Below are 27,304 nucleotides of genomic sequence, written 5' to 3' on the forward strand. Positions count from 1 at the left end.
GAAGTGCAGCTACAATCAAGCTTTTCATTGCGATTGGACTTCTTTTTATAAATACCATAATTACAGTGCAGTGAAATGGTATGGCATCTTCTCTTGCTTTAACACATAGAAGCAAATTTTGTGAGTTTGATCTATGTGCTCCTTTCCATGTGTTTCATTCAATAACAAAAGTGTACGTATAACCAAGGGTAGAAGTTAACTTATAGAGGGAAGGCATATTCAGAGTAATACAGAATGTAATAGTAATTTATTAAAGCTGTGATTTCTTCTTTCCTAGGGTGACAGAGGATTTGATGGTCTTCCTGGCCTCCCTGGTGACAAAGGTAACAGGGTAAGAAAAACATATATATTTATACAATAACAAATTGATACTGTCACAGAAATAATGCAGTATTCATTAAGAATATCACTAAGGACTATGGGGAAAGTTAAAACAGAATGTCAGCTTTTCAGAATAATATCTATATTGTCAGGTAATGTATTCATCATTAAAAGTTTTAGCAGTATTAATGAATAGACAACAATTCATATATATGTTAATGGTTTCAATATATTTTCTGAAATCAGATCACAACTTCAGCTAGGTTTTGCTTTAATTCTTAGTTAAGGAATTTGCCTGTTGGATTTAAAGTGATTGTTAAAGGAAATAGTAACAGGAAAAGGAAATCAGCATGAAGATTCTATATCAGGAGCGTGACAAATTTTAACCTTCTGAGAAGCTTGCTCAAAAAGTGCATTTATATATTTGAATTGCAAACTGAATTGTTTAGTGTGGCTCATTCCAACAGCTGCAGCTTAAAAGACCAGAGTCAGGTCAGATAAGTTAGGAAAACTTGAAGTAATATTTAAAACAACTAATGTACTTGCTCCTTATGTCATACCAATCTATAGGATGAGACTGTATCTTTCCCTATAATGAGTAGAAATAATCACAGCAGGGTATTTCTGCTTTAAAATATACTCCTAACACAGATGCTAGTAACAGCATATTCTACTGAATGCACCTCCCTTACTGTTGTCCTGGTAAATGCAATACACTGTAGAAGAAAGTGAGTGGGAATGTCAACAGAACTATTCCCGTATGTGCTAAAGCTTGGTGACCAAGGAATTATAGCTGTCACCATTCAATGGGTTAGCACAGTTGCTGCACTTCCCAGAAAATCTCAACTGTGTTGGCTACTGGCCCATAACGTAGTCCTTTATAATAGCATCTAAGGATACTCTTTTGAGTTCTGTTTGCAATGGGAAAATAACTTCTAGTGTCGTACAGAAATGTCTTGATCATCTTTCATTATCCCCTTTTACTTAAGGAGCGCAAAGCAATCAGCGCATGACATAATTGAAATCCAGCTTGATCAGCAGGTGACCACCAGAGGGGGATAGACATTAAGCTCTTTGCCACTACTTCACACTTTGAAGTCTGAGCAGAAATCAAATCACAAATCAGGGAGTGTGTCTGCTTTCCAACCTGGGATACTAGAATTGCCTGTCTGGGACCTTCCATGTCATAAACAATTTTTTTCTTGAAAATCTGTTTTTTTACATTTCCTAAACAATTTTTTAAAAACCCACTAAAATAGAAGAATAAGTTTGGTTTGAAATTTGCAGAATACTAATGAAAATAATTACTTCTTGTCATAGTTTCTTTATTTCAGTATTTAAAAATCACAGCATCCTCGTGTTTCTAGGAAATCTCCTGTAAAAGTTCAAACTATGATCTTTCTGAAAGCACCTCCACTCCAAGCCAGATCAGATAGCTGTAGCTGTTCGGGTGCATATATACTGACAGCATATAATGCAAGTATTTGGTTCTCTTTGGGTTGCAATAAAGAGCACAGAAAGAACGACAAGAAAACCACTTTTTCTGCTGTAGCTATGTTTCAACTGTAAGAGAATTGATGTTGAAAACCCATAACTTTGGAGTAGAAGTTTTAGGACTACTTTCAGAATTAGTCATATTTGAACTGAGTTCCAAATTAGGTGTTTGTCTGTCTGAGGTTATGCCTCTGTCAAACACAAGTTGTCAGACAGGAGTTACTGGATGATATTCTCTGACTTCCAATGTTGGGCAGATTAGACCATATGGTGTAATATTCCTTTTAACATCAGTATCTATGACTTTGAACTTTTGATTTACAATATGTATAACCCTTCTCCAGTATAAAAGCAAGGCGTTATATACTAAATGAAAAGGTCTAAGGAAAATGAAATTCAGCCTTTAACAGAAAGCTTGCAGGAAAGAATTAAAAGAACTGAGAATGCTGATAATAATAGGAAGTTAAGTCAACCTTCACCTGGATATTAATTGGAAGCCAGAGCACAGATCACATGTCCTATGTCATCTTTCAGGAGTGTCATTTAGCATATAGAAAAACTCATCCTTTACCAGCAGATCATGTTGAGTAGTTCCAAAACTTAGCAAAATATAGAAACCGATGTATTGATTTGTCTTACAGGTATGAAAGTGCAGTTCATAGAATTTCATTTTCTCTTCCATGGCAACTCCAAGTTATAGAGGACAGAAAGGCAGTAGAATAAAATCTGGACATCCCTAATATTAGATAGCTCTGGGGTATGACAGCAAGTTACCTAACATTCCCTAGGAAGTTTTAAAAGAGTAAAGAATAGAGCTACTGAAAAGTGACTCCATTTATATCTGCTAGGATCCACAGCACTGATAAAATTAAGGAAAACAGCATGAATACTTGGTTGTTGTCCAATGCCAGAAGGAAGTCACAGTCTAAAAACCCACTGCCCAGAAAGAGGTCAGTCAGTGGTGTTTGAGCTGTGTAGCACACTAGTCCTCTTTAGAAATGGGGAAAGAAAAATAAATCCTAAAAATATGGTCCAGAATCGACTGAGGCTCTGCATATAGACTTGAAAAGCCCTAACCTCTGAGGGGAAGTGTGGAAGTCTGGCTGCCTTCCAAAGCCTCAGACAAATCAGTCCCAAGGCTCTCAGTGACTGGTGTCAGGGTGTGTGGTTCTGAAAGGTGGTTAGTGAACTTCACCGTGTATGTTACAGGGCCCAGCAATCGGTATATTAACTTCTGACCCATGTACACATGCCTTATTTTACTTGCAGTAATACATTGCGTAGGGGGAAGGGGAACATGCTGTTGAGACAAAGGAAAATGTGGGTAACTGCCTTTTGTAGCAGTAATTTGTGTATGTTCTGGGGCCAAGAATAGTTATGGAATGAAATTTTACAAACACAAATAGTTCATTGTTCCAATAATGTTAATTTGTTTTTATACTAATGTAATAAAAGACTTTACTGAGTACTGTAACCTACAGATTTGTATCATTGTGTCAAGACTTGTTTTGACACATCAGACTTCAGCTAAAACATTTGTTTTCATTTCCCTTTCCATCTATTATTGCTTCAAGCAACAGATGTATTACTTTAATGACGTTCCTTGTCCTACAGGGAGACCGTGGCCCACAGGGACCTCCTGGCTTACCTGGTGAAGATGGATCCAGAGTAAGTTGCTATTTACACAGTAAAATCTAGAGTGAATCTGCATGTAATGGAAATACAGTCATGACACGTTCTTTTTTTTTCCTAAAGCTTTTATTCCTTTTGTACAAAAACAGGGAGAAGATGGGGAAGTTGGACCAAGAGGTCTCCCAGGTGAAGCTGTAAGCAATGCTTTCTTACTCTGTTTCTGTTACAAACAAAAATCACTCTCAGATTTTTTCCTTTTTACTGAACTGTTCTGAATTACAGGTATAAAAATTACACTGTGTGTGTATATATTGAATACTGATTCTGGCTGAAAAGTAAAAAAATGAACAGTTTTGTTAGGGGTAAAACATTACTTACAGGATTAACATTAAGTCAGGGATATATCCAGCCAAGTATACACAAATTCCATAATCACAAAGGGTATTTCTTATCCTATTGTATAGAATCAGTCACTGCAGTCCTTGATACATGAGAATATAACCAAGTCTCTGTTGCTATGAAAATGCTTTCCAAACATCTATTTATTAGAAAACGAGGCCTGGCTTCTTCTCTTTTTTTCACACTACTGTGCTTCATTGTGTATTTTTACACTTGTTTCACATACAGAATTTCCACTGCTGTCAGTTGGAATTCTGCAAGTGCTGTCACTGCAGAGCAGAGTTCTGCATTGCAGGCAAGAAATCAAGCCTCAGAAAGAGGAATTTTACCTAAAATGTATGATATACTGCTGCCTACTCTCAAAGTAGAAAGAAGTCGCTACAGAGTCAGTGTTAGTGATTTGTGGCTATATCATACACGAGGAGGCTGGAGACTCAGCCCTGCCTACTTTAGCAGCATGACATGAATGATGACACAAATGATGAAAGCTGATGTTCATTTACATAGTGTAATCCAAAAGATCATGTTATAGACCAAATCTTGCTCACCTTATTTAGGAGAATAGCCCTTGGTCTTTTGCGGAATTTTTTAGGGATGAGAAGAACAATTCTGATTTTGGTTTCCAGAATGCCTTGCATGTATTATAATAAAAATATTAGTAATTTTTAATTATTTATTGGATTTTTACTAAAGTTAAAAGCACTGTTACACACTTAGAATAATAGGATAGAGTATGACAGAGCACCGTGTTTTCTAAAGACAGGAATACAAACATGTATGCTACTATTCAGGTCAGACCTTCAGGCCAAGACACAGCTGAAGCTTTAGTGGAAGATGCTGTGCCAGTGTTCTGCACCAGGAAACATAAATAGTTATTGCCTCTCTCTGAAATGACCATACAGCAGCTAAATCAAAGCTCGGCCTTCCACTGGCATCCTGTTCAAACATATGGTGGCCCTCAGGAGGATCTATCCTTTCTTCCTTTCTTTCTCCCTCGACCCCCATGCTGCCTTCCCCTCATCCTTCCGACTCCTTGCCCAGTCCTTCTCCTGGGCTTTCCTGTTCAGAAAAAGTCATGCAGATGTTGATAAGTGTTTCTTTTCTTACAGGGTCCACGGGGATTACTGGGCCCCAGAGGTACACCTGGTCCCCCTGGCCAACCTGTACGTATGAACTGGTTTGTATTTGCAATTTCCAGAAGAAAAATGGAAGTCCCTTGAAAGTTGCTCATGTTTATATTGTTTGCTGTAGGGCATTGCAGGTGTTGATGGACCTTCAGGCCCAAAAGGAAACATGGTGAGTAAGTAAGCTGGGAATTGAAAAGGGAGTGGATTCTAAGAATCCTTTCTGCATTTTCTTGTCCCTTCTACTATGCCATCCCTTCCATTTAATTAAACTTTTCTGTCAATATAATCAGACTCGTGATGATTTTACATAGAAAAGAGAAGCTTTCTATTAGTTAGTCTTCAGCAAAAAGGCCAAACCATGCTTTCTCTCAAGTCTCCTTTAGCACCGTGGACTCCAGTACTTGGGTGCTATGTGTGGGCTGTTACTCTCTATTAAAGAAAAGGCCATGATATTCAATAGCATGGAAAAATGTCATACTGGATAGGAAGTCGATGGCAGACTTTAAAGAGGGACAAACAAAGATGAGTTTGTATTCCTTTTAGTCCTGACAATGAAGATCTGTACTGCAGAAATGCAAACCTAATGCCCTGGTATTTTTTTGTGTGGCAGGGTCCTCAAGGGGAACCAGGACCTCCTGGTCAGCAAGGCATTCCAGGCCCACAAGTAAGTGTAAAATAGCTCTCAAGAAATACTATGTAATGTGCAGCAAATGTTTAATAAATGGAAATTAGTAAAACATTAGCTTTTCATGTACAAAACTGATAAAGCTTCAAGGATTGTATAAATAATGCTGCAAATGTGCCGAGGGCAGTGGGAGCAGAGTTTTCAAGTAAGCTTTCAGAGGGATTTTTCATTCAGGAGAAAAATGACTTATTCAGCGTTCCTGGAATGCAGCAGGAACGGCCACACCTGGAGGAGGGTTCTGAATAGGATCTTGTTACAGACCTACTGCCAGAATAGTGGCTTGTGCAAAAGGCTCACACAAAACTCCTGATCTTACTCATAAGGGGAAAAAAAAGGCCACTTATATTTGCCAGTGTGTTTAAACAGATTAATGAGGGACCTTTAGTAGGGTGAATGTATGTATATTGTTCTCCCTAGTTTCTCACACTGGTTTCTTTTTAATATAGGGGCTTCCTGGTCCACAAGGTCCTATTGGACCTCCTGGTGAAAAAGTAAGTTACAGCGTTATTCTTGTTATTTCAGTCTGTTCTGTGCAACCACCTTGCTTATGTACTTAAGGTCTTTGCTATGTTTTACAGAATAGTAACCTAAGACCTAAAAATTAGCAGATCTTCCTGAAATCATCAAGTAAATGAAAAAACAGTGGAGGCCTGGCTTTCCTCTCATACATGCTTTTTCACAATTATAATTTCCTCCCTTTATTTTGGATTGATTTTCTGTTATGAGCTTCAGAATCCCATCTACAATATTAAACGTTGTGTACTTGTATGTTAATTAATTTCATAGCAAGTTGTGAAAATTATTTTTATTTATCTCTTTTCTTACAACAAAATTTTACCTAAAGTCTGAATCTGTTCTCTTTTTTTCAAGGACTGTATTTTGACAAAACCCTGCAGTGTAGTTGCCATACTGTAGTGTCATTTGGTGGTTTTTTCCTGATCTGTTTGTATGTGTTCTTGTGGCTTTAACCATGTCTTCTGTTAATTTCAAAAATGTCACTATTGAAATTACTCTAACTTTACTTTTCTCCAATTTTTGCTGAACTCCTGCTTTATTGATTCTTCATTGATTTCACTCCTCTTCACTGTTTAGTGTATACGTTAGGAGAAATTGAAGATTTTAGGAAACAATATATGTGCGTTTTACCTGCCTGTATGCATAAGAAATATTACTCTAAAAATTGGGCTAGGGCCAGAGTATACGGATTCCAGAAGCTTTCACAAGGATGTACCATGCATTTCAGCTATGAATACTGGAGATCTGTAACATGTACTCTTTACCTCTTGTTCTTGTTGGTATCTTTCACATGAAATTCTAAATAATAGTTACATTTTGTACACTGGAGAATTTTTCCCTACCTTGTGTGTGTGTGCATGTTCATAGGGTAATTCCTGAAGCTTGTTCTCAGGCAAGCATCTCAGTGAAAAATATGGGTGACTTGTATTGGCTAAAGATTGTAAGAACTGGCTTTGTGCCTATATATTGTATGATAGTATCTAGTATGATTGTATTTAGTTTTGCTGTATTTTTGTGATATCCATATAAAGGGATTTAGGTATAGCTGTATTTTATATCCTTAGCTCTTAGAGTCAAATGTATGGGATATAGGTGGCAGTTTTTCTCCTTTTTCTTTCCTGTTTTTTAATTATTATTATTTTTCTTATAGCTACTCCACACCTGGGATGGGTTCACCAGTTGTTTTAAAAAACTAAAAAGATTTAAGGTGGTTTTCTGGCTTAGGGCATACCAGTCCTCAGCAAGGATGATCCTCCATCATGCTAGAAAATGATAGAATGTTTGCTATTGTTCTTAAGATGTGTCTCTGTTACTGCATTTAGGGACCCCAAGGCAAGCCTGGCCTTCCTGGCCTTCCTGGTTCCGATGGGCCTCCTGTAAGTAACCAAATATTTCATTCCTTGAATGTTTACATACTTTTACCAAGTAATAAATATTTCTGGATATCTGTGTTGTAAAAAGAAAATGGAGAGTAAAAGCACTGGTAGTCCTAGTTGGCAACATTATAAAATCCATCTAAAACCCCTGTATCATTTGAGCTGTTAAAACTAAGAGAATTACAATTTTGAAGCAGCTGCTAAAAATGGCTGTGGGCTTTTAAAATGTGTTCCCAGACAATGAAATGCATCTGAAACATCTGCAGGGATGTGTAAATAACCTAACTGACACACAAAGGGACAGATACTCTTTCACTGTAGTCCTACTATGTCAGTATGGCAAAGCAAATCATCTGTAAAAATGCTCACCACTTGTTCTCTCAGGAAATATATAACAGACTAGATCTTTCTTTGCTTCCTGACCTAAGGTGCGTATTACATGTTTGGGCTTCTTCTTTCATTGTCTGCACTGGGACAGACCTAAGCCAAACTTTAGAATCTTGTGATCGCTAAGGAATTCAGCCTAGCTCTGAGGATGCATTCACTTACATGAACAGAGTGTAACCACCTGAGTAGCATTGCTTACAGTTCAGGAATTAAACTTAAATGGAATGATTGTTCATAATGACATGTATATACACTAGTTTCCTTGCACCAAAACCATCATCTTATACAACCATGAGCCATTAGACAGTCAGTGTGGCTTCTCAGACCATGTCTCTCCTCCCCATGCCATTTTTCCTTACCTTTTATCTTTTAGATTAAATCTGCATTTTTTAAACCTGACTTTCAGCATGGTTTTGCAAGGTTAAGAACAACAGAACTGACTGCAAGGGTTTCACTGCATAGATGCCTATATTATATGGAACTGTATACAGAACTGTACCCAGGGCTCTCACAACCTCCTTTACCCACCAAAGTACTATTTTCATGGAGAATGTTAAATATGAAGTGATAGTCCAGCTGGAAGTCTGCATCTTGAATCATTGTCTAAGCATTTGAACTTTCCCCCTTATCCTTTTCTGCATGCTGGGAACAATATTAGTTTCCAAACATAAGCATCGTTTTAAAGTCTGCATCTTCTTAAACTTAAAAGCAGGGGGGAAATGCTGTAGGAGATGATTGGGGGTCGGCACAGGTCTGTACCTGATACACATGCCTACTGTGGTGGGGTTGACCCCAGTCAGCAGCTAAGTACCCATGCAGTCACTCTCTCACTCCTCCCACAGCAGGATGGGGGAGAGAATCAGAAGATCAAAAGCAAGAAAACTCATCAGTTGTGATAACAACAGCTTAATAAGAGGAGCAAAGCTACGCACACAAGCAAAGCAAAATAAGGAATTCATTCGCTACTTCCAACCTGCAGGCAGATTGCTTACGCTTATGCAGGCACACATAAGGGTTACTTGGGAAGACAAGCACCATAACTATCAATGTCCTCTCCTTTCTCTGAGCTTTTATTGCTGAGTATGACATTGTATGGTATAGAATATCCCTCTGGTCAATTTGGGACAGCTTTCCCAGCTATGTCCCCTCCCAGCTTCTTGCTCACCCTCCACCAGCTCACTGAGGGGTTAGAATGGGATAAAGAGAAATCCTCCATGCTGTACAAGCACTGTTCAGCCATAACCAAAACACTGGTGTGTTATTGACACAGTTTTATTCACAAATCCAGAACACAGCACCATATGGGCTGCTATAAAGAAAATTAACTCCATCCCAGCCAAACCAAGTACACCTACCCAAAATTATCTCCATGCACAGGTAAGTTTGTTCAGAGGAAGGGCAGGAGAGGCAGGTTAAACTAAATCTATTCTAATTGATGTGACCTATTTGCAGCCATAGAATTACACTAGTGATTGAAGGCAATGAGCAGTACGATCCCAATTGCAGTGAGTTTTGTAGCTGCTCCTGCGATATCTGTGTGAAGTTCAGGTGGGAAGCTCAAGAGCATTTTTTCAGATCAGGAAAATTCTTGCTAGCTATTTCATTTCCCAATGTCCTATTTCGAAGGCAGGACATTGTTAATAATACTGGAATTAATGCAAATCTAAAGGGATACAAACATGCTTTTTAATAGCAACATTTAATGATATAGAGACCTCTGATATTGCATGGAGATTTAAAATTTTGTGCATAAGAAAGCATATTCTGAGAGTTCAGGGTTAAACAACTAAGATAGCTACATTTTAAAAAACAAATAACAAATATTCAATATTAGTAAGACAAATTCTTTAAAAGAAAATTAACAATAACTGCTAAGCAAGTATCAAATACTTTTAATTTTAAACATTCTTTTAATAAAGAACATATTTTAAACTGTTTTCCAAGGCCAGAAACCTGAATATAAGCACCAGGGGTTTGTCATGTAAGATTAACAGCTGCATCAAAGTCATGTCATATTTGATGCACTGGAAACATTTTGGGATGTCACTGACACCAAAAATGAATGGATTTAGTAACAGGCTACATGTTGTGTGGGACTACATGCTTGGCAAAGCTAGAGATTTACTATGCTCCTGTAATAAGATTGATGAACGTAAACAGAAAAAGTTTCTTGACTGACTCATAAACAATAATCTGTTAACCTTTAGTTTCATTAAATTACCTTTAAATTTTGCAGCATTTTAGTGTAAATTTTATAAGCAAGAAAAACAATGGATCAGTTAATGTTTTGAGCACTGCAATATTAACATCAGTGATATAGAACAAAGACTAAGACATAAACGTATTTTGTTTTTAAAGTTAATCACAGTTTAAAACAAAGACATAGAATGTTAAAACTATATGAGCTTTCTGGTGGCTTCTGCAATTAATTTCATAATCTTTTAAATAATTTTAGGGAAGTCTTCATGCTGTAATATTAATCACCCTGCTGTTTCAAAATCAAATTTGAGAGTGTCTTGCATTAAAAACCTCTTACTGCTGAAGCATTAATTAAACAGAAGGGGTGATCAGGATATTCCTGAAAACATTAATATAGCTATTGTCCAGCTTTTCCTTTTTTATGTAAATCAAATCAGTATTGAAAAGAAAATCTTTCCTCAAAATGTTGTGTGTGTATGTTCTAATACAGAAGAATGGTGATTAGTGACCTGAAATTCAAGTGTTTAAGTAATTGTGTCTTTATAATAAAATGTCACTACTGAAAAATGAGTATTTTCCAAATCAGACAAATTTCTCTTAAATCAGGGTCATCCTGGCAAAGAGGGTCAATCTGGAGATAAAGGTGCATTGGTGAGTTTTAAAAATTTTTCATTTATTTACATAGCTTTCCAGAAAACCTTTGGCAGTTTCTCAGCTTTGTGACACATTTGTTACACTCCAGGAACTGTTTAGGAAGGTAATAGAAAACGCATGACACATCCAAAGCATCTGTGTGCAGTCAATAAAAGTTGCATACAACTCATATAAATAACTTGCAAATAGTTTGAGTTTATAATTCTGCTATATAGAGTACCACTAGGGTTCTTCAGAACCCCACTTCTTAAAATTTACAAATGCATGCATATAAATTGCATGTGTTAGGTCACCTTCAAGTCAGTGGCAGTGAAAAGGAATTTCTTACTTCTTTATGAAGCACTGAAGGGTCTTGGGGCTCTTTAAAGTGTTCTGCTTGCTCAATATTGACCCTTATTTATCCAGAATAGCACCCTTTATAGCACCTGAAATCACTTTCAGTTGCAGTACTGATTTCACCAGCATATTACTATTTTTCCAGAGTGTTGTTACCTGTTAAAGGCTTGTAGATTTTATCCTGACTTCTTAAGAAAATAAAACTCGCACAGAGCATTTATGTTTTGAAAGTACAGGTGTGTGACCATTTGTTCCTTATGTCTTCTGAATTTATTGATCAATTTCAGCCAGATTTTGTAAAAAAAAATTCTCAGAGATGTTAACAATCTAAAGTTTTTATGAAAAGACACAGTTGGAAAGGGGGAAAAGATTTTATCAATGGCCCCGTTAGGGAAAGATTTTGTTATCTGTCCATCTCAGACATCGGATAATCAACAAAACAGCTCACTATCAAACACAGATAGGTATGTTTCCAGACTTCCTTGCTTCAATGTTTACAAAACTCAGTTTCTTTAGGCACTGCCATCAGATTGCATAGTATCAAAGTTAAGCATCTTTGAAATGCTCAGCAAACTGTACAACAATGTCCAGACACCAGTCAGTATTGTTAGCACCATAAGCCTTTTAGTTTTCGGGTTTGAAATCTCTTTTTTCAAAGACCATGATTTTTATTATTATCATTATTTTGATCTCTTCTTTTGACTTGTCATCATCATAATTTTCTCCATTAAGACACCACTGGTTTCTAATTGGCAGCTTTTTGTTTGTTTTTGTTTGTTTGTCTGTTAACTTTCCAATTACCATTGTTACAGATAATTTGTATTGTGGATAAATGTTTCCCAAATATACAAGTAGAACCAAGTTCATAATTCTATGAATAATTTTATAGCGACATTGAAGGGTGCTTTGTGATACCATGACTTTTCTTAGTGGCAGGCAGCCCAGTATTATTTTGATGTCTCGCACAAGACTGCTGCATTATAGTGAAAGAACAAGGATTGCACTCAGAAGAGAACTGCATGCTAACCAAGTACTGTACAAACAAAGGTTCTTTACTCCAATATATTTTAGGGGCCTCCAGGTCCTCAGGGTCCAATTGGCTATCCAGGTCCTCGTGGTGTAAAGGTAAGATTTAATTACTAGATTCTTCCCCCCACCCCGTTTTGAATATAAGCATGTGGGTAATTATATTCTTTCTTTAGGGAGCTGATGGTGTCCGTGGTCTCAAGGGATCCAAAGGTGAAAAGGTAAATCCGTCTGTATTTAATTCGTTTCCCTTCTTTCACTGCAATGTCTTCTGTCTCCTTCACTGAACATCTTCTGTCTCCTTCACTGCAGTGTGTTTTCTCTTGCAGCAGTGAGTTTATTTTTGCCTTACCCTAAGGACATTCCAAGCCCAATTCATAAATCAGTGACCACATTTATACTGGTACAAAGTGAATAGAAAACCTTCAGTCGTTAGAATGGGTTTGGGTCATCTTTGCACCAGTTTAAGTAACTTCTCCCTAAGGTGCTCTTAAATAGAGAGACATCCCCTCTCTTCTTAATAAATAACTGTAGTGGATACTGAGAAGCTTGTCCATCAGAGAGATTTGTGGTGATGATACTGTTATTTTATGTTTTGATACAGCTGTGGTTTAGATTTTGTAATTTTTATGTACATCTTCCAATGGCTGCCTAAGTTCCAGGCATTTTTGTCCCAGATCTTTGGCTTTGCCAGTGATGGACAGTCCCAGTCAGATGCATATATATGAACATAAAGAAAGCTTTTACGTCCCCCTGATACCTGCACATAGAGCTCTTACTAGAGCAAACACCATCTACTGTGATCTGTACCAACTTCTGATGATCCACAGTGGCTGAAACTGCAGTCAGTATTGGTTTAAATTCCCACTGTCCTCAGCACTCAGAATGAGAGACAGATAACAAACACCATCAGTCATACCTCCTGACCACACAGGCAAATTCAGCCTTGTGGCTCTGGTAGCTACTCTGTGTATATTTATAGATATTTCTAAAGCAGAAGACTCTGTCTTGCCAAAAAGCTGTTATTTCAGCACTAGAGATCTGTCTTTTAGGCTCAGATGCCAAGAGCTGCTGTACATTTTCAGACTCTCCTAAACCACAGTTTGCCTAATCTGCATACTCGTTTTAGAGTTGCTCATTAAATCTAAGCTGCAAAATAATACCTGTGGAGACTAGACAGTTAAAAAATCCCAGCTTTTTTCTTGTGCCTTATTGAGTAATTAATACCCAGCTAAGACAAAATACAGGACTCGCATATAAATAAGCGTAATATATGTGTTTATATATGCATGTGTATCAATCAATACTGATAAGCATAATCTCCACAATATTTCTGTTTTTCTAAAAATTGATCTCACGGTTGCAGTAGGACACTGAACTCTAATGAATACCTCAGAAGGTCACACAAAGGTATTTCGCAGATTTTTCAGTGCTTTTAAGGTCTCTTACACAGGCCTTCTTTACTGAAACTATGCAGATATCATTACATGGGAAAAAGCACTGTAAAGGCAGAAGCAAATGAACTGATCATTGGGAAAGTCTCTATAACGGTCCCAGGGATATCAGAGGAGGTACATCTCTGTACTGACCAGTAAATGTGACTAGAACTCTTTAGCTATTTTATTTTTTTTGTTAACCCCAGAAGAGGAAATAGGGAAGTTAGCTCTCTCCTCCTACATGAAATACAATCAACCTCTTGATCATCTCAATAGCTGGAACCTTACTGGGAAAGCTGAAGAATGGTTTCAGTTCATATGTCAGCCATTTGGTCAATAATTGGCCAGTCTTTGTCGATACGTTGCAAAGTGTTCTCATATAATTACTACTGTCCATAGCCACAACTTTTAAAACTAAAACTTTTTTCATGTATTCTGCACTCTACCTGTTTAACCTCTCTTTAAATTTTAAGAAAGACCACCTTGAAATTTCATTTTATGCAACATAAGATGACCATATAAAATTTTGTTTCAGCATCTAAAAAGCATTGGAAAACTGCTTTTAGAATGTTTTTTTAAATGAATGATGATGGGTTACCTCATCTTTTTGTTACATGAACACATACTACTAAGAAACTATATTTGCTTGCTTGTTTGATTTTTTAGTTTTGATGTCTTCTCACCAATTTTGGGCTGCTCTACTAGCAAATCTATTTCTATCACTCTTTCTAAAGTTATTTGTTGCATACATGTATGACTACTTCTGAACAGTCACAATGACTTTAGCCTTGCAGTGTGTCTCGGTTGCTGATCAGGGAGAAGATGAAGCTTTTGTGGCCCCATGATTACAAAATGCAAATTTCTTTTTTCAAAGTGAGGATGAAATAGAAAGCTTCTCTTGTGGTTTTTGGGGTTTTGTTGATTTTTTAATTTTTATTAACGTAGAGTACCATATCACTTTTTCCTGCCTTTATTGACAATTCAAATATTACTCAGATTCTATGTCAGCAATATTACTGCAGCATGTAAAAACCTAACAGCATCATAGTAAAATATTTTACTATGTGCATATTCATCACAATGACCTTTGTTCCCAGGATATAACTAAGCATCAGATAAAAAATGCAGTCAATAATCACTGTTGTCTGGATATTGGAACAGTAGTTGTATGATGAGTTAGTCTAAGAAAAAGGGAACCAAGAGCTGATCAGTTCTGCTAGAGCAAAATATGAATGACTCCACTGAACAACTCTGGAGATTGTATCTCATCTCACTCATACAGGCATAAATGAAACTTGTCTGAGTACTGTCTGCTTGTACTTCAGCATGAAGATCTCTTAAAATGCTTGAAGTAAATTCCCTATCAGAATTTACTAGACAGCAAAGAAGTAATTTTCAGTAGGAATAACAATAATGTGCACCTGTTTTGCCACTGTATATGGATTCAGTCTCAATGTCCATTGGGTTTTCTACTTTCTCTCAGTCACATCAGCCAACGAAAGTAGGCAGGGCTCCATAGTGCCAGACATTGAACTGCTGTGTAGGGATGACTACTAATTATTTTAGGTTATGAGCATTAATAAATGTCTCTTATTATTAAGATGTCACAACCAGCTAACTGCTTTATTCGTTTCATGATACTGTTAAGACACTGGTTTAAAATAAAAATTAATTAAAAGGAGGCTCTGCTATCAAAAAGAATAACACTGAATAATTTGCTGGCAATTTTTTAGTGAATTGAATGGATAACCTTGTTAAGAGGAGTGATAATCAAGAAAAGCTTAGGAGTTAAGAAAGCACTTTGCAAAATAATTCATAATAAAACAAGAATTCTATTTTCTCTATTTTTAAACAGATTTTTAACAGCTTTAAACAGCTGTTATTAGGAAATTTCAAACTAAAAAATAAATTTGTATAGTGCATGGATATACTTTAAAATAACAATAGCCATATTCGGTTTTCTGGTGTCTGAAACACTCCCTTTATCTATGCAAATTATTTTAATCTGTAGTGAATGCATTTTTTTATGCTATCTGCAGAGAAAAAGAATCTTTTTTATTACTAAAATTTGTTACATGCATGTCTGCCTTTTTTAGGGTGAAGATGGTTTTCCAGGATTTAAAGGTGACATGGGTCTTAAAGGTGACCGGGTAAGCATTTATTCACAGCCCATGTGTTCTTAAAATGTTTAAGTATTATTCTGAAATGATCACTGAAGTGAACAAATAAACTTAAACAAAAAATAAATTAAAAGCTAGTAGCTTAGATTATTTCTATTTCCTGTGCAAGCACAGATTTGAGTTAGAGCTTTGGTTCTTGTGAATCAAAAACAGCACAGTTATAAAGAGGAAGGGAATGCTAGTCTTGGATATCCTTTTCATTAAGCTTCCTCCTAGGGAATCTCCTTTTCCAGATTCCAAGATCCCCAATATTTGCCTGAGGAGAATTAATCTATCCAGGATAAAGATGTTTCCGTTCCAACCTAGCATCTTGCAAACCTCTTCCAAAAAGTTAGTTATTTATTTCAATGGACATTTAATTCCTTTCATAGGAAGTGTTGTGGAGGTTCTAAAAAGGCTCCTGGCCTGTATCTGTCGTCTGTATAAATAAATAACTGTGAAGATGGTATCCACATAAGTACTTAGATACAGGCATTTTTCTTTCTATGGACTGTCAGAGTGCCTTCAAACAATCAAAGGAAGGAAAAATAAGAATATACAGTTTCCAAATGCAGCTCTCTTCAGGCAAGGCAACCTGGCTCTTAACACATGTGATTGTAGTATTGGGTGCCTGATTTATATGTATTTGTATTTATAAGTGAACATAAGCAGTAGTATTTCCCTGATTGGAAATTGGATATGTCTTTGAGCAACCTGATCTAGTTGAAGATGTCCCTGTTGCATTGCAGGGAGGTTGGGCTTGATGACCTTTAAATGTCCCTTCCAACCCAGACCGTTCTATGATTCTCTGTTTCTAATCTCTATTTACATTTACTGAGAAGTTACTTTCAAGTAATTTTGGGTAGTCGTTGTAATACATGCACAAAGGCAATTGTTCTGTATTTATAAGGTGATGTGTTTTAGGGAGAAATTGGTCAGCCAGGTCCACGAGGAGAAGACGGTCCAGAAGGTCCGAAAGGCCGAGCAGGTCCATCTGGGGACCCAGGTGCTGCTGGTCCAGCTGGGGAGAAGGTCAGTAGCCAGATACCAACATAAACATGTCATTGCCTCATAAGATAGATGGAGCCCATGATCTTCATTACTAAAAACCAGAGCCTCCATACCTGCAAAATCTTTAGCTCCCTAACAGTAGTTTTTATGAGACTCTACTGCAGCAGACCACTGGAGTTCACATTTGAATAATACTGGGATTTTGTAAGCATGCAAAAAGGCATTATAGTACTTCATCAGCATGTAAGGCAGCTAAATTCTTATCCCAAATTACGTATAGTGCATGCCAGCTAAGGAAAATACAATGCAAAGAAAATAGCTGGGCACAAAGGAAGATAAAGGTGCTGCTGGAAAGTGAATTAATATTCACAGTCATATTATGAAAAATTGTGACATGAAGATTGTGTTAAACAGAAAACATATCTCCAATAAAAATCCAAAAATAGGATTGGCAAAAGTGAAAAGGGGCTGTTAAAAGGGAGGACTGAAGAAAAAAAAAAAAAAAAAAAAAAGATGGTCACATGAAGTACAGGAGAGAACATGTGCAAAGATAAATACAAATCTCTGTAGAATCTTGACCTCAACAAAGATTTATTCTCAGGTTTACTTAACTATTGAGAATTATTTATGAATTAATGTTCCTCACAGTTTTGCAAGATACCTCAGCAGCTATTACATCATTGAATTGATTCATTAAGTCATGAATCAAAGAACATATAAAATAAGAAACTCAGAACTAGTCTCCTACATGAATGCAAGCTGAGTTCACACCAGAAAGCCAGTGTACTCAGTTTTAACTAGATCAGCAAAACAATCTAATACAATAAGAATCATATTATCTTCACCCACAATGTATTTATATTCTCCAGAAAGAGCTATATGTTTCATGGCAGTAGTTGTTTTCAGTATTGCTGACCCGACAAAAATTTAAGAATATTAGGAATCTTACAAAAATTTGTATTGTCATGATATCTGCAGATTAATTAATTGACTGAGGACATCTACAATATATTCCCTCTTTCTCAAGTCTTTATGACCCAAGTAAAAAAAGCAAAGTAAACCAAACCAAACATTGGTTTATAGTTGTTAGTTTTTAAATATGAATGTGAGTTATTTTTAGTTTTTATTCAAATTACTCAATGTGAATATAGGTTCATGTTCTCAAGCATTTCATCTCTACTATTAGATATATGGGACTCCTACAGTCCCACAGGTCTAGAATCTGAAACCTTAACTATCAGAAGATACTTGAAAAAATTATTGGTGTTGATAACACTGTTAGCTGGGCTTGGAGTTTTAATTTTCCCTTTTCTACAAATATTTATACCTTTTCCTGCCCATTGAATGTCAAACGTCTTTTTTGACTATTCTATGGATACTTGGCCAGAACAGAGTGGGTTAGAGAAGAGTTCTATGATGTTGGTCCTGTGATACTTACTTTAGTGTAAAGACTGGAATAATCTTTGTGACCCACATTATTAGGGAAGTAAGTGTTACTGTACGACCAGTTATCAATGCTCTTATCATTCCTATGACATTTAATGCAAAGGTACTCCTCTTTCATAGTAATGAAAGTGCCAGAGTAGTCTCTTACTCTTTACATTCAGCTGATCCCATGATAAGAAAACTCTTTCCCAAGGTCTTGTTCTGGATTTGCCAAGTATGGTGCCAAAAATTGAGGAACATATCAGAAAAGAGCTTATAATAAAAAAAAACCAACATCCATATCCACATTCAAACCCCAGGCAAATGGACTTACTTAATCATAAAATTAGGGACAAAACTTTCACTTAATGTGGCAAGAGTTTTATGTGCTGTCATGCTGCAAAACATTTCAATCATGGTAATTTGTGCAGCTTGTGTCGGTATGACACATAACTGGCAGCACTATAATTATTTTCATAAATCAAAGAATTCTTCTTTAACGATGTCTCAGCCAGACACATGCACTTACATGAATATGATAATACACCACATCATTATTCTCATGCTGCATTTTTTACAAATGAACATGTTGATTTTGTCCAATTTCCTTTCCCATACAGGTGTCTCCTTGCTGGTTTTCATTATCTAAGATTACTGCAGAGTACATTATTGTGGTGTATAATCATATCTTTTCCACTGAGACCAAGATGTAATAGTCTGAAATATAGGCAAATAGGCAAATTCTCCCTCAGAATCCCCATCTTTCAAAGACTGAAACTGTTTTCCCTTTGTTTTGAAAGTGGCAAACCATCACTCATCTTCTAGGCATCTGAAGAGACCAATTCAATGGGGTAGGGGTATTTCATTTCTAGGAATGGTTAATGTCAGTGTTGATCAGACTGTTGCCCTTTCTGACCACAGCAGGTTGGTAAGATTCGTTGACAAATCTATTATCAGCAAATAGTCAGTGAAGTAGGATTCTTCAAATGCCTATTGATGAAAAATCTGTGAAAAACAAAGCAGTCATCACACCGTATAAATTAAAAAGGATTTCTTCTCACAAACCTATTAACACCTTGATTTCTTAGAGATTATTAATAGCTTAATGATTTCAGCCCCACGTCACTGCACAGCACTTCATAGAGGAAAAAAGGAAGACACTGAGGTATTGGCCTTGCTGAACTCATTCATTGGAGTAGGATTTTTATTTAAGTTTGCAGAACTAAGCCCACTGGTGATTAATAATAGAAATGAGAAATTGATTTACTCTAATGTATTTCATGAGGTATTATTGTGGAAAAAATATTCTCTACAGAAGTTTGCTGAACCACTAAGGAGGATAAAATAAAATTTAATACCGCCTTATTGCAGGGTAAGCTTGGTGTACCCGGATTGCCAGGATATCCTGGAAGACAAGGTCCAAAGGTGAGCTGTAAATGAGCTGTATATCTTGGCTTTTGACATTAGTCACAATGGCAGTTATTTTATTTGTGTGTTTGGGGAGGCAGGGTGTGCGCATCGAAGGAAGGGTCATTTTTTCACATTTCCTTTCTTGACAATAGTGCTCTGAAGTAAAACCTTTAAAAATGTTGCATTCCCTAAGGTAGGCTATTTAAGGAGGACTATCTTTCCTCTTAACAATACTGCCTTTAAACCTTTGCCATCCTTTCATGAGTTGTGTTTTTGTGCAAGCATCTGACTAGCATGCATTAAAGAATTTGAAAACAAAGGAACTGCTGATATGCTTGAAAGAGAATGAGCACTATATTGACCACCAAATGGATGCTGATGGTGGTGGGAATTTTCTGTGTGGTACAAGGATTCTCATCATGTTTTCCTTTTGCTTCTGTTAAGACAAATGTAACAAAACCCATCCATTAGTTGATTTATGTGCCTGCATCTATCCTTCAGCTATCTTTTATCTTTTGATTGCAATAGAAAACCATATAGGTGGTTTCTAGTTTAAGTGAAGACATATTTTTAAAACATTTTTATGAAACATATTTTTAACAAGGTCATCCTAACACAGCTTTAGGATATGGCCATGCTAAATTAATGGCAAACTCTGTTTTCTGAGATTAGGAAGAAAGAAAACATTGAATAAAACCATAATTATACAGACATTTCCCAGTGTAGAGAAGGCCATCAAGGAGACATTGCATCTCCAGTCTGTCTCAAAGAAGATTCATCTAAGGAAATATCACAAGTAAAATATTCCCTTATCCCTTCTACACAACTGAACAATCAAACTGCAGTAAAATCCTCAGTTTTGCTCTACATTGGGATCTGTTTTTATTTTCAAATTTGAAATCATGATTTTTTGGAAGAAATTCAACTTCCTGGCTGGCTAAGCAAAGTGTGTTTCTGACTCTGGCCTATACTTTGGCCCTTTTCAGTCAAGTGAATGAACTATCTGAAGAATGTATTCATTGAACACTCTGTGTTAGTGAAAAATATCAAAATGGTCTATGAAAGATATTAATGAAAACTATTCACCTTGAGAAACATGGGGTTTTGCTTCTGTTTCTGAACTCCAATGTCTGAATTTTCAGTCTCTTTTTTTCATTCTCAGTTAGAACTGTCTTGAGAAGTCTAAGATAAAAGAGGATTTACATTATTCAGTTCTAAGAACAAAAATGATCTAACACTTCAAATAAAAGTCGATTGATTTTCTTTTCAGCAGACGATCAAGAATTTCATTACATTAAATTTTTATCACATTAAAACTGAAAACAGTTCTCAAGCTGCGTTCACTGTTTGCTTTTCTCATTTATTGCTTAAACTTCCAAGAAAGATTAATGACAGCTACAATACATCAACTCACTAAAGACTTGTTGTGAAACTTATTCACAGTCCAGTTCAAATTAACATAAGGGAGAGAGAAAAAAAGAAGCAGCAGAACACTTGTTCCACTGTGTCAAGAAGGTTCTTTTTGTCCTTTTTGTTGTTACTTACTTGATTTTCATTGTTTTTCTTCTGACAGTTGTTCTTAGAGTACTGCCATTATCTGATAATTTTCAGGTTTTTTCTCCTGTCCAGCCCCTATTGATTAACACAATTGCAAAAAATACCATAGTTATAAGATATTTATAACTAAATAATGCTTATTAATGCCCGGTCATTGGAAGGGGTTTTTTTCCTCTGGCCTTTTAATTATAAAGAACATGCTTGGGCTTCAGAGAGTAGAATTTTGACAGGTTTATTCACATTTTGTTATAACTGGTGAAGAATTAAAAAAGGAAGGAAAAAGAAAGGAAGGAAAAAAAAGAGAGGAAAATCTCTTACTTTTCTCCCACTAGTGAATATCAGCCAGGGTTTCATTAGAATCAGTGTCAGTGAAGTTGTACTGCCCCTAAGTTATTAATGCATAATGGGAATGTTTGTATGAAACAAGGTCATTAAAGGGAAAACATAAGTAAGAAAAAGAGAAAAAAGGAAAAAAAAAATTATTATTTCAAAGAAGAGCACCAAGAAATTCTATTTTATGGTTTTGTTATATATATTTCATTTAGCACTAAAATACTAACAGCAAGCTGCACAGATATAGATGCGTTATCACAGCAGGGAATCTGGCCAGTAGTTTTAGTGGCTGACCAAACCAAACAGTGCTTTGATTTTCATATCCAGTCACTTTAAAAGTATATTTTATCAAGCCTATCAGCTGTTTGACCCCAGGTCCCTTATGACAAATTAACACCTTGGCAGGTAACAAGTCTGCTGTCCCAGTGGACCGGCATAGAAGAAAGCAGTACTGTTGAGATTAGACTGGACAGTTAGCCGAAGGAAAGAGGAGAAAAAAAGAGAAGGTGGAATAATGCCTGGAAGCAGTTTCAAGCCAGATAATCTTATAAACTATGCTTATTAGATGAACATATAAGCACATTACAAATTGCATGTATCAGTTAAATGAAACTGGCCAGTGGACAGCTTACAGTGAATAAAGCACCTGAAGTGATTTACAGCTCAGTGAACTGAATAGAGGACCATGTGGAAACACCTTACAATTATTTTGAATGAAGTTATTTTGTAAAAGAATTACTATACTGTGAGGCAACATGGCTTTGTTCGTTCCTCTTCATTGTGATACAGTTATTTCTAGTGGGCTGTACTGATAGTTTCTTTCCTACTTTTAAAAATGGTGTAGATTTAATGAATATTGTCTAATAAGATGACAAATAATGTCCATTCTATACATTGATTTTTCTAATGCATGCTGGACTGAAGACATTATGGTAAGTCAATTTACAGCTATTCATCAGAGCTGTCACACTTGCAAGTTTGACATGTACAATGTACATGGCTTCGCAGTGTGCTTTACATATAAATTAAATGTTGGCTATACTACTGTTTTGCTGTTGATATCATCTGATATTTGCATTGGTTTCTTACACAGGGCTCAACTGGTTTCCCAGGATTTCCAGGTGCCAATGGAGAGAAAGGTGCAAGGGTATGATAATTCACACTTGCATGACACTTAATTAACTTTAGAACTCAGTGCTATGGGAAGTCACTGAAACCTAAGGATACAAGCTACAATCTAAAGAACTATAAAAACAGGCTTTTCACACTTAAGATTAATCTCTACAGTTATGTAAAATAGGACCTACTGAGACACTCATTCTTAAAGGTATTAATCTAAATATACAGGAACTTGGACACTTTCTCACTGTGTATGCTACTATAATTATATATCTGAAAAAGAGAAAACACCTTTGCTGAAGCATGTTTTGACAGGATAGCTGAGTGAGTTGGCAAGAACTATGTTCCTGTATCCTATGAATTATCCTGCTACCATGCAATTTACCTTCAAGAAAATTCAACTCGTATTTCATAAGTATTCTGACTTGCCATGAGCTTTTTTATAGGCTGAGCTTTGAAAATACAAAATATACCAGACAAGATGAAGAATATGTACTATTACATATATTACAAAATGTAAAATGACAGCTTTGCTTCTTTGTTTACTTGAAGCAGGTGAGAGAAAATCTCTTACACATATTCTTCAAACTATAACAATGAAATATAGGTTAGAAAGGACAGTGTGCTATTGTCTCTAAAGCTCAATTAAACATAGCAGGTCATGTTAGAAAGATGAAATTAAGAGCATGAATCGCCGTTCATAGATGGTAGCAACTTAAGGTCAAACTGAATTAACATATATAATTGTTCTTAAGAATCTGTTTTAATTTGCAGCACAAAACCAAGCTGGAATTCATGATTTATAGTTAAATTATGTGAAATCCACTTGCATTTGCATTGCTTATGTATGATTTAAATTGTTTTTGTATTATTTTAGCTAAGATAAACATATGTTGTTATGGATATACACAAGCAATAAAACAATGTTGAGTTTACCCTTGTTGGGAAAAATGAGATATGACTGCTAATAAAGTTATCAGATTAAAAAAAAAAAACACCAACAACCAAGCAAAATAATAACATCAAATAACAGACTTAAAATTATGAAGATTCATTATCAGGCCTTCATAAAACTTTTAATTCAGCTAGGGTACTAACCTCTTAATACCATCAAAATGCATGTATACTTACTTATGTGTTACGGTAACCATCAATGAGACAATAACTCCTGGTTTTCTAATGGGAATCAGGTATTATTATTAATTTTGGCTAAAGGGATATGGTTGTGGTTTGTGCTACCATGCATAATGGTACTAGGAAAGACAGTCATTGTCCCTGAGAAGTTCAGAACTGTGTTGCATTTTAAGAACAACACGTAGTTTTTATTTTGATAAGTGAAATAAAATCAATATATATAAAAAACCACAAGAAAACAGGTGTGTGCATTTAATTGGTTTCTGATAAAAGCAAGCTTTATGCTAAAATATCAATGCTGATTTTCTGTTGTGGTTGTGTTTTATTACCTCACAAATTAGAAAGTACCAGTCATCAGGTTTCTTTTTCTATCTGAAGAATACTCTTTTGAATTTTAAGCTTCTTTGTGTTAGATTGCACAGCAATAGTAATACAGAGTCTAACAAAAGAAATCTATTGAGTATGATTAGGAGACGTATTGAAGCAAAAAATTAAGGAGTAGTATCCTGGCAAGTTCTGTGTCTCTGTGCAAGTGTGCAGAATCCTGGTAGGTCTTTATTTCTGTTACAAAAAAAAAAAAAAAAAAAAAAAAAAGGCTTGCCCTTTCTTTTCTGTTAACTGGGGAGCTGTCCATGGGAACCTGGGAGCTTTTGTCTTCAAGGCTATTATTATATTGGAAATGATGCTGAGTCCTTTAGACTACTGCAGAGAGACTCTGCTTATTCTGTGCCATCTTCACTACTATTTTAACGCAGTTTATAATTCTAATGCCTATGACAGAATCTGACTCTGAGGCAAATTTAGCACATTTAGCTACAAGTCCCAGTGAACTCAGAAAGACAATAAATTTTATCAAGGACCATGATTCTTTAAATTGAAATGTAAAGTAGATACTTAAAGACAAAATAACATTTAAACCTAAGGGAGTTGCATTCTGCTCCGCTTCAGTAAAAAAAAAAAATCTCACAAATACAATGCCTGCTAAGATGATTTCTGTGAACTTTTTCTCTACAGGGATTACATGGCAAACCAGGCCCCAGAGGACAGCGAGGACCAACAGTATGTACTTTTGCTTTGTAATTTAGAGGCTTTCGTATATTAATTGCCTCCATTATATTGTGAAGAATTATTTTGATTTAATGATTGTATCCAATAATTATCATCAAGTGCATCTGTGTTAAATTGACAGGGTCCAAGAGGCTCAAGAGGTCCCAGAGGTCCTACTGGCAAACCAGGTCCAAAGGTAATTGTCAGGTACACTGTAGATTGGCAACAGGCTATTTCTTTTAAATTAAATAGAGGTTGAATCCTTTAACATACTGCCTTTCCTTTCTAGGGTACTGCAGGCAATGATGGTCCTCCTGGCCCACCAGGTGAAAGGGTATGTGAAAGCTATTTATGTACATGTTGGTTTTCCCCACTAAGTAGCAGTGTGATTTGAGGGTGGAAGGGTTGTTTTATTTGTAGTTCTCCCCCTCACATCTTTTCCCTTCTTTGATCAGAGTAACCAGAGCTAACAAAACCTCAATTCCAATGGTGCTTTTCACAAAGTTATGAATGGGGTAGCTGAAGCTCGCTGAAACTTCTTCCATCTGTAGCTCAGTTTTGTATATACAGGACACAGAGAATACATGCATAGTTTATATTATATCCATGCACTTTGTATTATGCCCTTGCAAATTACAGTTGTACTTACTAGCCTATGCTCTTAAGAATGCCCCATTTACTGCAGCTTACTGCTTGTTTATTGGATTTTCAGATCACTTAAGCCATCTCCAGAAGCTTCTTTGTCGAAGCAGCTGACTTTTTTGTTCTGATTAGCTAAGAATTCCCTTCAACCTACTTGCTGCATGCTTGAGAAATCCTAATGTGCTTGCTAAAATAAAATTTTCTGCTTGATATTATCTTACTAATCAATACACAAATCCAATATACAGTTGGCCCATTACACAGCGGTATATAGAAAAACAATATTAATAAATCAGATTTGTAATTGCAACACTTGAAAACCAACTCAGTTTAAGTGGACATGTTCTCTGCCAGACTGTTTTTGCAAAGCCTAAGAAACTTCTCTTTTGTAGTCATATTTCATTAAACCACTAACCTTTTTCAGGTAGAGAATCTATGAATCTTTTCCCAGTACCCACTCCCAAGTCCCAGTGATCTTACTCTCCTGGAGGGAGGTCCTTGTGCATTTTCCCCTGCTCCATAATGTCACTTTGTTACACTTATTTGTTTGTTGAATACATGCTCAGTTAGTGTAACAATACTGGCAGAACAACAGCAAACTGATTTTGCTAGAACAGCTAAGCAAACTGGAAAAGGAAAAAGGCCACCTGATCAGACCACATGGTTTGATTGAGTTGGTTACTGGAGATAAGGACATCCATAAAACTAATGATAACAGGAGCATGGTGTGAGTGTGTTCTAGAAATCTCAATTTCAGTTTCTGTGTCTGCAGAAAGCAATTAAGGTTAATTTTATTTGGCTTATCCTTAGCAGTTGCAAGCAGAGTATTAATAAACATCTGCTATACATATGTAAAGGATCACACATGCCTGCATATCTAATGTCATGTTTTTTCTGCGTAAGAAAAGGATTCCTTCCCTTTTGACTGAAAGCCAAAAAAATTAATACCAAGTGCACTGGAAATAAAAGTTAGTAAACTCATCAGTTTAGCTCTTTTATTCCTGAAGCAGAATGTTACTTAACTGTCTGAGACTGGTTAGTGGGGCAGGACAGTGGTTCTTGCGGTAAGAGGAGTAAGTAGAATAGAACAGTAGGTAAGTTGAGGACTGAGGACTAGACCGTAGCCAGTACATATGCAAGGCAATACTCCAAGGGAGGCTGCAGGAAGTTGAAAGTACCTCTATATCAAGCAAAAGGCAATGTACGAAGTGGAATATGAACAGCAGGAATAAGTGAAAAGTTTGGGTGAGACAAGGATGACGTGGCAAGTAAGAGATGTGGGCAGAAAGCTGGGATTCAAGAGATGAACGAGTTAACTGGGATGTTGGATGCAGAGAACTAGGCACAATCCAAGGAAGGAACTTTAGGTTCTTTTACGCTGAGGAGGAACATCAGAGGCAGACCACCAGAATGTGAATAGCAGTCGTGTGAAGGAGGAGTTTACTGACAGCTCCAAGAGGGTATGAGGAAGAGAAGCCTTGGGGGACTGAAAACAATGGCAGATCAATCCAAGATGAAGGCACCCCTGGAGAGAAACTGATTAGAGCAAATAGCTGAAGAATTGCAGAGCATCACATCTCATATCACTTATGTAATGTGTGAGGTATCTTATTTGCTTCCCAATAGGGGTGAATGTCAGCCAAAAAATAGAACTGTCATTTCTACTCTGCTGAGAATATTTAAAGTACCACACACATAAACATTAAATAATCTGTTCTGTCTTGCTACTGTTAAAATGGAATTTAATGACAAAACCCAAAAATATAATTTTGATAACATGCTGTTAATATTCTAGTGCTTTTTCTCACATAATCCATCAGTCCAGTGGCTTGAAATCTGCAAAGCATATTGTGAATTAAAAAAATTATGCAAATCTTTC

The 27,304-nt window shown here is 36.3% G+C and overlaps 1 protein-coding gene across 5 annotated transcripts in view; it reads left to right on the plus strand.

Annotated features, from left to right (window-relative positions):
- COL11A1 (collagen type XI alpha 1 chain) overlaps positions 1 to 27,304 on the plus strand; it is a 160,741-nt gene that overhangs the window by 72,401 nt on the left and 61,036 nt on the right. For all 5 annotated transcript variants that reach the window (XM_040610990.1, XM_040610993.1, XM_040610992.1 and 2 more), the window contains 18 exons: positions 278 to 331; positions 3,430 to 3,483; positions 3,597 to 3,641; positions 4,956 to 5,009; positions 5,098 to 5,142; positions 5,584 to 5,637; positions 6,105 to 6,149; positions 7,497 to 7,550; positions 10,743 to 10,787; positions 12,198 to 12,251; positions 12,329 to 12,373; positions 15,685 to 15,738; positions 16,672 to 16,779; positions 19,555 to 19,608; positions 22,577 to 22,630; positions 24,751 to 24,795; positions 24,926 to 24,979; positions 25,073 to 25,117. In XM_040610990.1, coding sequence (XP_040466924.1) covers positions 278 to 331; positions 3,430 to 3,483; positions 3,597 to 3,641; positions 4,956 to 5,009; positions 5,098 to 5,142; positions 5,584 to 5,637; positions 6,105 to 6,149; positions 7,497 to 7,550; positions 10,743 to 10,787; positions 12,198 to 12,251; positions 12,329 to 12,373; positions 15,685 to 15,738; positions 16,672 to 16,779; positions 19,555 to 19,608; positions 22,577 to 22,630; positions 24,751 to 24,795; positions 24,926 to 24,979; positions 25,073 to 25,117 — 963 coding nt within the window. The remainder of the gene's footprint in view (positions 1 to 277; positions 332 to 3,429; positions 3,484 to 3,596; positions 3,642 to 4,955; positions 5,010 to 5,097; positions 5,143 to 5,583; positions 5,638 to 6,104; positions 6,150 to 7,496; positions 7,551 to 10,742; positions 10,788 to 12,197; positions 12,252 to 12,328; positions 12,374 to 15,684; positions 15,739 to 16,671; positions 16,780 to 19,554; positions 19,609 to 22,576; positions 22,631 to 24,750; positions 24,796 to 24,925; positions 24,980 to 25,072; positions 25,118 to 27,304) is intronic.

This window comes from Falco naumanni, chromosome 11, assembly GCF_017639655.2.
Source record: "Falco naumanni isolate bFalNau1 chromosome 11, bFalNau1.pat, whole genome shotgun sequence".
NCBI classification, from domain to species: domain Eukaryota; kingdom Metazoa; phylum Chordata; class Aves; order Falconiformes; family Falconidae; genus Falco; species Falco naumanni.